Source organism: Acromyrmex echinatior, chromosome 1 (genome assembly GCF_024713525.1).
Source record: "Acromyrmex echinatior isolate Ae372 chromosome 1, ASM2471352v2, whole genome shotgun sequence".
Taxonomy (NCBI): Eukaryota; Metazoa; Arthropoda; class Insecta; order Hymenoptera; family Formicidae; genus Acromyrmex; species Acromyrmex echinatior.
Genome location: NC_141852.1, coordinates 12,097,914 through 12,110,213, shown reverse-complemented (window position 1 = coordinate 12,110,213; position 12,300 = coordinate 12,097,914). Strand labels below are relative to the sequence as shown.

General features: G+C 38.8%; 2 protein-coding genes across 20 annotated transcripts in view; one reads left to right on the top strand and one right to left on the bottom strand.

The window, feature by feature from the left end:
- Positions 1 to 12,300, bottom strand: part of LOC105146803 (cytochrome b5) — a 60,313-nt gene that overhangs the window by 25,711 nt on the left and 22,302 nt on the right. The window lies entirely within an intron of this gene.
- LOC105146805 (uncharacterized) overlaps positions 1 to 12,300 on the top strand; it is a 44,268-nt gene that overhangs the window by 19,209 nt on the left and 12,759 nt on the right. For 13 of the 16 annotated variants that reach the window (XM_087414461.1, XM_087414437.1, XM_087414442.1 and 10 more), the window contains 6 exons: positions 7,259 to 7,554; positions 7,641 to 7,808; positions 8,055 to 9,164; positions 9,806 to 10,014; positions 10,269 to 10,406; positions 10,899 to 11,238. In XM_087414461.1, the coding sequence (XP_087270587.1) occupies positions 7,259 to 7,554; positions 7,641 to 7,808; positions 8,055 to 9,164; positions 9,806 to 10,014; positions 10,269 to 10,406; positions 10,899 to 11,238 (2,261 nt within the window). The remainder of the gene's footprint in view (positions 1 to 7,258; positions 7,555 to 7,640; positions 7,809 to 8,054; positions 9,165 to 9,805; positions 10,015 to 10,268; positions 10,407 to 10,898; positions 11,239 to 12,300) is intronic. The other 3 variants (XM_087414471.1, XM_087414494.1, XM_087414477.1) reach the window with 2 other exon arrangements.

Below are 12,300 nucleotides of genomic sequence, written 5' to 3'. Positions count from 1 at the left end.
TTCCAATTTTCTTTAAACAGAATCAATTTTTTAAATCTATTTTTGTGAAAGGCCATATTACCCCTGTTTCTCTTCGAGCGATTATGCAGTGTCGCTACATTTTTATAAATAATGCCCTAAGTAATAAATATTTCATAACTTTGAGTCTAGAACCGATTGAATAACATTTTGACAAATGTAATTGTTAAGTTTTAAATTCAAATATTGATTATTAACCAAATTATTGTATAAAAAGTAAATGAAGTGCCATAATACTACCTTTTTCTCTATTAAATGCAAATTTTTACAAATGTATTATATTATTTCAGTTTTATAAACATGCATAAGATGTCGATGCGCATAAAACTGAAATAATATATTTACATTAGTTTGCATTTAGTGTTATTAAGCACTAATATCTGCTTTGATCAAAAATAGCATTAATCTATTAATCGATTTATTCTCGGCGATCTTAAAATAATTTCGATTTATAATTATTTCGCGATTATAGTTTATAATATACGGTACATCGGCGGAGAAAGAGATAGTAATAGCAGGGTGTCTATGCAATTCACTTACATGACGCGAATCGTCTGATAGGTTGTCGCATAATTAAACGACGCATTATTATAAGTGACCAGGTTGTACATGCAATGGAAACGATGTCCCATTCTGCCTCGTATAAAAAAAAAAGCGAGCGGAGAGAGGTGAACCGAGAGAGGTGAACAATTTCGCGCGCGCGCGCTTGTAACAGAAGGCCGTGTAATCTACCTTTTTTTTTGTCCCCTCCGGCTAAACGCTACGAGCTGCAACCCTTTATGCAAATAGTAGCTGTATATGGGATATAGCTGTTAATATTACACCAGCGTGGGTTTACCTTGATGAGCCGTTTTTACCCACTTTATACGGCTCGGCTGTTATTCCTGATTTTTCCTGGCGTCACACGTCTTACGTCACACGAGAATCCGCCACCGCTGGTTGCGTGCGAAAAAAAGGCCGCTGCGAATTTTAAATGGCGTTTAATTAATGTCAAGGATAGCCGTGAATCAGAAGGCAACAATGGATTAAAAACGTAATAATCGAGAGTTGTTATTACTGAAAAAAAAGATATTGTTTCGACAGCATTATTTCAATTGAACGTAATCTCATTGATTCGATAACAGTATTAATAAAACAATACAATTTCATTAAAATAAGAGCATGAAGTATTTTGTTTCATTATTGGTGTTATTGTACAAGAAAATTATTTTCAATTAAAATAATGCTGTTCATATAATTCTTTTTTTTTTTCAGTGTAATTATTGAATGTAAAAACGAAAGTCTGTCCGAATAGTTATGATTAATTTCAAAACGAGAATTTTATCTATAACTCGCAAAATAAGAATTTTATCAAGCGCACTTTATGATTCGTAACGTGAGGTACATTATGAATCGTAAATACGAGATTCAGGAGTCAGTTCTAAGTAGAATTGTAAAACGTAGATTGTTCTCGTAAGAACTTACGATTGCTTATAAATTTATGTTTATAACTTTAGAAGGCCTCATAAGAGACTTTAAAAAAATAATGACAAAATCAAAGTACCTACTCGTACGTTAGGAGTTAACGCAAAAAACGATGCAAAAACGAATAATTTTTTTTTAAATATTTAATTTTAAAACAATTATGTATGATTCCCGTATGTTTTGACTCTAGTTTGAGCTTTCGTCGGCGAAACATTAAATCTTACAATTGTATGTTATAATTTCTTCCCTTTGGTTATAGAAATTCAAATTTGTTGATTCTGGTTTCATGGCATGTACGCAAAGCACTTTACAAAGTAAGATGTGGACGTAATGTGGACGTAAAGTAAAATGTGACGTTTTCTATTTGTAATATACCTACAATTTTGAAATTTAAAGCTCATCTACATAGAAGTCGTAGACGGTCGTGGAATCTTAAGTCGTAAGAAACTGATTAACCGCAATTAAATATAAGAAGAATGCTTGACTTAAGATTGATCAATTTCCTACAATTTGAAATCCTACGACTTCTATATAGACAGAACCTTTAATGTTTTTTGCTGATGAACTGGAGTCCAAACGTACAAAAATATATATAATTATTAAAATTAAATGTTTTAAAGACAATTATGTATCGTTTTCTTCTCACGCCCATTTTGTTTTTGTTATTATTTTATGCAATTTTTACAGATAGCTTTTTGTTAGCTGTAAGATTTACGAGAAATCATAGATACGTATTTATGAATGATCGTATATCTTACGGTACACAGAATTACCACTTCAGTCATAAGTTTTTACAAGTTTTACGAGAAAAGTTACGATCCTTACGATTTTATCTAAAATTGATTCGTCAGCTTTTTTCGGCAACTCATGGTAATATCGTGATAATACTTCGATAAGTTTCCCAGTAAGACCGCGCGACAAAGAAAAAGTATGCCACTTTGTTATTGCAACGACGCTCGGCAACCCGATACACAGCTATGTAATCATACATGTAGCACGCATGGCGCTCGGATCGAAGCCACAGAGGACGCAACGACGCACGAATATTATAATCAATAAGAAAATAGCCTGCTGTTCCTCGAAACAAATGGCTTTTCAGCAATATTAAGTGAAAATAGACCGACAAATGTGCAACACAAATTAAGAGGACCATATTCGGTCAAGGCGAGTCTTATTGCTGGTACCTAATGGATTTTAACCGACACGTACATCGTCCGGCGCAAATTACGCTATAAATGGCCAGCGGAAGTGCACGGTTCTTGCTCTATATTTCTTGTGCGCCTCATTCATCTGATCGATCGTAAAAGAAAGAAAGAGACAGCAGTTTTTGTAATATTAATCGTGCCTATACATAGTAAAATTCTTAATGATAAAGTTTAAGCCGTCAAGTTTCGAAAAAGTCTCGGAAGTCCACTTTTTCGTACGACAGTCTTGTACGGTATGCGAGTAACAACAGTAAAAACAGATAGATATAAATTATAGATCTCTCTGTGATATTTCTTTTTTTTTTTCTTTTATAAGGACACGTGTTTCCTAGAATTTCTACCATCCTCCCTAGACAGAGACACACAACTAAAAGACAGTTCGGACGACCTGTTAGGGTGGTTTGCGACAATCTGGTGGAGGCTGCAGACCGAAATACGCTCGCACGGCCAATTCTCACTAACACCGAGATGCGTTCCGATGCACGTGCAACCAACCACCACCTCGGAAGATGGCCGTGCTATTTCAGGCAGACTAGCCAGTGCCATGTAGCGAATCAGGACCGTACTGCACATTTAGTTCACCCTGCAGAGATTGTTCTTTTGCGGCCGTTCTATCTCGATCTTAATTCCAACCAACAAAATCTCATCTGTAGCTATATGGCTTTCAGTGTTTTTAAAAAGTAAAGCAAAAGCATCATCAGATAATGGCCAGCAAACGCTGATGATAAATTTTGAAACGTCAAATTTGACGATTATCTTTCACGATATCGACGAGCAGAAACCGCGCTCCGGTTAGATTAAAGGCTCCCATTTCGTGCTTCCTGCATGACAGATATATGCTAGGATGACCCCTCCCCCCCTCCCCCTATTCCGTGTTAAACTACGTTAAATCCGACTTGCGCTACCAGTAGTCTACCGGGAAATGAAATTTGTGGAGACTATCGATCGTTCCATGTGCAAAGCAGTAAGAGAAACAAATACAAAAAAAAAAAAAAATAACGGCTTGCTTCACAAAATAATGCGTTATTCAAATGTATGTTAAATAGACATCGTTAGGTATTTGTGCATCGCCATCGATTTGAAATGGTATCTGATTCATAATTTATTTTCACGAGATTGAGGTGAACTTTTTCGACGATTCCCATCGCCGGAGGATAATTAGTGCGAATTAACTTACGAAGCTATTTGCTTATTGAACGATTCTTGACTAGAACTCTGTCGAAAGTTGCAGCGTAGATTAGCAGGACGAGAATTAGAAGCTCGACAATAATTAATCTGGGTCGTTGCTGACGGATACGCGAATCGATATGTTATGACGCGATCTACTTTTCCGCGTATTTACTATGTAATGCTATTAATGTCTCCATGGAATTTGATGGCGATTTAAGCTACGTCTATTCAAAATTCGTTAAAACCCCAAGGGACACGGGGACCACAGAGACTTTTCATGCTAGATTGTCTCCACGCGACTGACAACCCGAACTGACCTCGATAACGCAAGCACTCTGCGCAAAGTGGATGTCTTCCAAATCGATCCATAGATTTGTGCAGCGAACTTAAAATCATAAATCTTTTGAATAAAGAAAAAGAGGAGAAAGAGAGGGAGAAAGAAACGCTTCCAACTGTGCCAGGAGAACAAACTCTCGAGAGCTCTTGAAGAAAATATCACTGCAGAGTCGCCATCATGTTAATACATATAAACAAATATATGTTCCAGAGTAGGGGAGCGTTACTTTTCCGTTACTTTTTATAATAAATGACGTTGCAATTTTTTATAACTAAACGCTAAGGTTGGAAAAGTCGACCTTTGCAAAAGTCAACCTTAGCATAATGTTTAATTATAAAAAATTGTAACATCATCATCAAATTGTTCATTATAAAAAGTAACGGAGAAGTAACGGACAAAGTAACGTTTTCCAACTCTGAACATGTACATGTGTATGAAAATGAAAAACTACCCAAGGAAAACATCAAGTCAACAGAAAATCAAAACGATGATTTTTTTGTTACAAAATTTGATTGTTTATTGATGTTATGATTGAAATAAAATCATTTTGATCTTTTGTTGAATTAGTGCGTTCCTTGGGTGATAGAAAACGCGATGTATAGGATTTATTATGCTCATCCCAGGGATAGACAATCGGAGGTGAAAGCGAAGAAAAAGTAATTGACTAACTTTTATTATAATAACTCTCTTTGAAAAAATGAAGAAATAACTTCCTCGGTTGGCGATCTCTTTCGCGTCGTAAGAATAATTCAAGAGGCGTAGACATGCAACGCGCGTGCCAATTTTTCTGAGAAAATCGCCGAGTAAAAACTCATTACTCGATACAACGAAGCAGCTCGTAATGCAGAAAAATTTCGTTGTCGTGAATAGTCGGGGAGTGTAATATTTAAACATTTACACGCACACACATACTTTGCCCGCGTACTTTTCACGACGATATGCAGTTCGCGGGCGTACCTAAAAATTAATTGAAAATGTGCGGTATACATTCGGACTGGCACCGTCGCCGCCGCGACGGCAATTTCGAGGGTTCGTATACATTGGACGTCTTGTGTGAACGCCGGGAACCGCCGCGTGACCCACTTGCTTAAACGCTAGCGAAATAATATTCCGTCGTTGAGAAGAGGGGAGACGCCTGGCGTCGCCATATATAGGGTATCCCGTGTCGACATCGGTGTGCCTACTAATGACAGATTTCTTGACGAATTGAATTTACGTGAGATTTTACGTGAACAAAGGAAAATTTGATCGAAGACTTCCTCGTCGCAGGGAATCTTTCAATTTTCGTTATTAGTCAATTTTCATTTTCAATGTTAATCTCAGGAGTGAATTTCCAATTGTCCTCGTTTAATATTGTATTTCGTTTTTACATTATATTATATAATATATTACATTTATTTATATATCATATTTATATTTTTATAAATTTTATAAATAATTATTGAATTGAAATCAAAAAGATTGCATTAAATGGGACACCGAGAAAAAATCATTATTACGTTTTTAACATATTTTTTAATATATACATCAATGATCTTTAACAAATCAATAATTATAGACGATAAAATGATCAAAATAAAAAAAAAAATCGAGATATCTGCTGTTAATACTTGAATAAATAACAGCAACGGGACTTGTATGTATTCAAGGCTGAATTGTGTCAGAGAACTGAGAAGAAAAGCGTGATGCGTCCCGTTCCAGTGCAACGAAACGTTGACGCGTCTCGTCGTCACGATGCATACGAGTGACTTGGTTTGCATGCCAATAAACGTCGTCGGCCGAAACTTTTCGCTGCGACCGCAATACCTCCAGGACGCCGAGCTATTCAACGCAGAATAGAATAATACTTTTTCGAAAGAACGATCCGCGCTCGCAATGCCCGAGTAGCTTGCTATTGATACGATCTGACGATGACTTAAAAGCCGCAAGTAACAATAGGTAATAGTACGTAATATTTGATGACTATTAAAAATACAACCTACGTAGATCACGAAAATAACACGCAACATCATTTTACTTCGCGGAAAGAATTACGCATCTTCCGCACTGCGTCTTTCATACAATTGGAATCCGCGGCCAACTTCTCCGGCGGTTTTTTTTCATCGATTCGGAATTTGCACGTTCTCCGAAAAAGCACGCATAACTGGACGCATTCCATCCCTAAGCGGGGCGCGTGTAACTGCTCGCCTCGTATACGTCGTGACTCACGCGAAACATTTTGAAACACGGTCACGTTTTGGCAAAAACAATACATCTTATTGCCGAGTGTAGGCAACCCCGGGAATTTGTCGTAATCTACTGACATGTCACTTCCGATTTCTAATGCCGACATAGTTGTCGCATATTTTTCGCTTCTTCACTCAATTATCCCAAAAAAGTTAAAGTCTAGGTTTATAAAGTAAACCCGCAAACCCGCCATCATTTTGGCTCGAAGACGCTACGATATTCGAATCTATGTATTTGTATTTGTATTTATAAATTACACGGCGTGTATAATGTGTGTATATGTACGCTATTCGACGTCATTTTGGCTTAGGAATAAAAAAACCTCATTATAGAACTTCATTAATTTAACATTAATTTTGACTTTACAAAGGAGTCTTACAAAAGTGTTCTCTTTATCGATGAACGATCACGATTCGATTTTAACGATCAACTATTCAATAACTCAACTATTATTAGTGCAAAAGATTTTGTTAAATCCGTAAAGCTAAAGTTTAAAAGTTACAGCAGAGTCAAAGCGAAATCGTTGTCACTAACTTCAATAGATTCTTCTTTTATCTAAAAAAAAAAGAAGAAACTTTTTTCGAAGAATTCCGAATTTCTAACTTGTTTAATATAGAATTTAACAGAAAGATGATAAAACTTTTGCCTCAGCGTAATACTTGAAACTCTCAAAATAAAATACATTGAATCACGTGAAGAAATTTATATGTTAACTCTAAAAAAATAATTTCATCAGCTCTAATGGACAAGGTGGCGTGTAATTCGCCGATGGAACATCCCGCCTCCGATTCCTGTTTCTATTTCTGTTGCGTTACAACCTTGTTGGATAATCTTGTAGGTACTTATCAAGGCCAATGGCTCCGCGGCATGCGGCACGGTTACGGGGTGAGAGCGAGTGCACCATTCGGTTTGGCTAGCCATTACAAACCTCCAAAGCAAGTAAGAGCGTCCTTGACGTCGTTAAGGAGCGCCGACGGAGGACCAGCGGTCGCTCCAACGCCGGAACCCACCGACAGAAGGGATCGACGTGTAGACGACAGCCGAGGAGGATTCGTCCTGAAAGCCAGGAGCGACGATCCACCGGCTCGGAGAAAGAGCCTCACCGAAAAGTCCCTGAAGAAGGGCATTCTCTCGGTAAGGCACCCCTCTCGCGAAGGGACGAAGAATTGATAATGAGATTTTTTTAACAGAAATTATCTAGAAGAATATTCTGTCAATAGGGTCTTAAGATACGAAAGCAGAGGAGTACGGGAGATTTGGAGAAACGTGGTACCGGTGGTAGTATCAGAAGTAATGCCAGCTCAGCGTCGTGGATGTCGACCGAGAGCTCACAAAGTCAAGCCTCGGCGTCGGTTCACACAGACAGTAATGCGTCCTTTGTCATCGAGGTGGGTCACAACATTTGTGTTCCTCGGTTTCCTCGCGACTCGACGAACCTCTAATCGGATTTTAATTTCGTTTCTGCGCGATCATTAAATCCGCTTATTCTGATCGTATCAAGAGATGCGAATAACGTTAATATATACTAGTAACTTGTAGCATAAATGTGTATATATTCTTGTAGTGTGTGGATTTAAAGTTAAAAAAAAATAATTAGCAAAACGCGTAGTTAATCGCATGATGTCGATTCGCAGGACGAACAGATGGACGCGTCGGTAACTGAGACGTACTTGGGCGAATGGAAGAACGATAAGAGGACTGGCTTCGGCATATCCGAGAGAAGCGACGGGTTGCGATATGAAGGCGAATGGTTCAACAATCGCAAATATGGCTACGGTGTCACCACGTTCCGTGACGGCAGCAAGGAGGAAGGAAAGTACAAGAACAACGTGCTTATCACTAGTCAGAAAAAGAAGCATCTCTTCCTAATCAGGTCCGCCAAATTTCGTGAAAGGATAGAGGCGGCAGTGAGCGCAGCTCAGCGGGCGAGCAAGATCGCTCTGCAAAAAGCCGATATCGCTATCTCTAGGACGGCAACGGCGCGAGGTAAAGCGGAATTGGCCGACATCGCCGCCGAACACGCCAGAGAAGATTCCGAACTAGCGCAACAAACAGCGAGGCAGTTCGCACCGGATTTCCGGCAGCCGGGTTTAGAAAGGTTACGGAACAGGGAGATACCCAAGTACGTTCCGCCGCCACAGGATTCCATGCCGGGTAAGAGTATCCTACACAAGGCAGCCAGCGTGGACCAACCCAGCGGCGCCACGCCGATCAAAAGCGCGACGATGGCCGTCGACTCCGCAACGACGGCGATAACGACGACGACGAACGCGACGCCAGCATCCGCAGCGAACAACACTGTCGGCAATGTGATGCAATCGATACGTAGGACCAGTGTAAAGCCTCTGCCGCAGAATCAGCTGCCTATGCAAAACCAGATACCGAATCAGGTACCGCTGATGAACCAGGCATCCATGAATCAATTAAACACTCAACAGACCTCGCTGATTGGTCAGAATCCGTATCAACAGTATCCGTATCAACAGCAAAACATGACGCAAAATCCGGTTCCGACGAGCCAGTACTCGAACAGTATACCGAACCAGTACCAACCGAATCAATACAGCCAGCAGCATCACCAGTTCGTCCAGAACAATCCGTACCAGACGCAGTATCAACTGACTAATCCATCTCAGGTTGAGCAACAATATTCCGATTATCAGCAACAACAGCAACAACAGCAACCAATCGGATTGCACGATTTTCAAAATTTGCAGGCTTATCCCACTCAGCAGGTGACTCCGGTAGCAATATTGCTCTCCTTGATCTTTCTTAGCTTCCGCGCACGCAGCTTTCCGCGATAATTCAATTTACTGATTACGATTTACCGAACGCTCTCGTATGCCTATGGCAATGTTGTATTTCTCTGTGTGTATGTGTTTCTTTTTAGATCCCGCAACCGATGTTTATATGTAAAGTTTTATGATGTAAAGAACTCAATGAATTTCTGTACATGCGAGTTTAGTTTCATCGATAAATTTAACATGCATTTAACAATAGCTGTACTAATGACTGATTATCGATAGTCCTAACGTTTAATTATATTCCTTTTGTTTTGTTCTGAATAATAATAATTAGTTTAATTACGAGTAATATTCTTAATTTTGGTTGAAAATTAATGGATTCAACAGCCAAATAGGAAGCCATTGTTTCTTCTCTTGAAGTGTACAATTAATAGTCATACGATGAGCCTGCAAAATTTTGGTAACCTCTAATAACGAAATATCGAACAAATACAAAATCTTTCGACATCAGTATCGCTTATCTCGGAAATGTAAATAAAAATATTAGATATGTTTGAGTAACATATTGAAATATGATTCAGTATGTATTTGTTCGGCTTGTGATTAAAAGCATTGATTAGAGCAACGTGAAATAATTTCAGACTGTATTACCCAATCAATATGGGCCTGGCCAGATGAATCAGTACAATTCACAGCCAATGTACGCACAACAAACGCACCCGTCGCAATACCAGCCTGATAACATCATGGATACAGCGAGGCCGCCGAGCTCCACGAGTTTACGAAGAAATAGTAGAGTCCTGAGTCCTCAGGATCGACCTGGCATTATTGGTCAAACGCTAAACGACAGGTCTGACGTGCTCTTTTTATACAATTAATATACATAGCAATTTAAAAAGATGTGATTTGATATTTTTAAGAAATTTTCTATATAACTTTTATACAACTGCATCGTAGTTCTGTGAAATCATATTTAAGACGAATCGTTATTGCACAAAATAAAATATTTTTTACAGATTTCACACTTTTTTTAGATTGTCGTTTGAGATTATAATTACACTACAAGTTAAGAGATTAATGTTTTAAGCGATTAATGTGTTGTAGGCTGGATCATTACAAGAGACCACCTAGTCGCGATAGTTCCGTAGATCGTTATGCCAGAGCGCATTCCCGGTTAACTGGATCGAGACAACCATCCGTCGACAAAACCATATCGAACCCACCTCCGGAGATGCTCGACAGGTGAATAACATCTAAATCGATATATCGATTGACATTCGAAAATATTTATGTTGTTTACTACCTGAGCTCGTATATGTATCATAATTCAGAGAAAGATCTAAACTAAAGTCTGCCGTGCTTGTTTTCCTGCTGGATGGCTTGCGTTTTGATAAACTACTAGATTATTTTACTTACTAGAAATTCTGCGTTCTGTGTGGCGTAATTCTATAGTAATTTAGTAAAACAATCCAGCAGAGGAAAACAAGCAGTATGCCGCAGGCTTTAGAGTTGCATTCAGAAATTTATAGAGTATCATAAAGGCTATGGTACACAAAAAATCTTAACATTTTGGATTTGCTATTACTAACGTTATTGCCTAACGTTCTCTTACGTTGACCAATTTGCTTACTGCTTACGTCTTGCTGCCTTACATTTTTCTGTGTGCCATGGGCATTTAAATCTTTTTATAGAACTATCTTAGTTCTTTGAAAGCAATGATTTTACAATCGGCAGATCGACGAGAGCTCCAAGCGCGATAAGAGGAGGGACGCCGCTGAATGGTTCCGTGATAGGCAGCGGCGCCGCGACGCCGACATACGCCGCGCCAACTCCTAACCAATTTGAGGGGGCTCTCATAAAAAACCGTAGCCTTGGACAGGACATTCTGCCGAGTCCTGGACAGCCTAAGCGCACCGAGAGCCTCTACATGGCTCGCGGACAGTCCGGCGGCGGCGGTGGCGGTGTCGGTGGTGGTGTCGGTGGTGGTGTCGGTGGTGGTGTCGGTGGTGGTGGTGGTGGTGGTGGCGGTGGCGGCGGCGGTGGTGGTGGTGGTGGTGGTGGTATTGTGCCGAAGGTGAGTCCTTATTTTCTTACATGTATTTGTTCTTTTTATCCATCTTGTACATACATATACATATATATGTGTATATGTATATATAAACAAACCCTCGCCATGTGCATATATACGTGCACCCATACATTCGTCTTGTACACTGAGGACGTCTTGGCACTTACGTCAGCCACCTTGAAAAAGAATTTTCGAATGTGCCGATTCTACAGATATCTGTTCTACAGAACTCTACAGATATACTGATAGTTCTTATTTTTCAATATTGTGATTGAGTGTTGTTTTAATATTCATAAACGATATATTGACGGTTCGAGTCAGATAAAAATTTCCATAGAGGATTCTGACATTTCGTGCATTGACGTCATCGGATAGGCAGCATTTTTAAATTATATTCATCCTATATAAATATTATAATATTATTCATTATATTTCTACCGTGCGTTGCATCGACATTTCAAGAGAGTTAATGACACTATAGTTATTTTTTCAACACGGTTTTTCGCTGCTTTATTCACTTGGAACGAATCGCGACGTTCGTTTTTTGAATGAATTTAAATTTTCCATTCGGAAATTGTGAAATTTTGATGTCGATTTCTCGTGAATGACAAAGATTCGAGGAAATATAATATAATTTGACAATTTGTTTGGCGTTCACTCTGCCAAGAAACGAAACGAGATATCTCTTTCCAAGACCAACTTCGGAAATAACTTCGACGGTCATTGTACGTTAAAACAAGATAACAATCGTTCGACATTACGTTGATTTCCAAGAAAATATCGCACGTACAAGTCGAACGATATTAGATATTTAAATTTTTCTCGCAACAGAAAACGACTCTCTGATGGAATATTTTACAGAATTAATAGAATTAGTCTACGCTGTTTTTTCAAAGTCCAATTAATCTTTTAAATATTTCTCGTTTCATATTATTCGAAGATTTTGATGAAACGATTCTCAGTCAGAAATAATTGGCCGATCAACGTCGAATCGATACTGATTCAATATTGATCGACCATTCATTTCTGGCTGTGTTGTATAGAAAATTGCCATAAATTATGAATAAT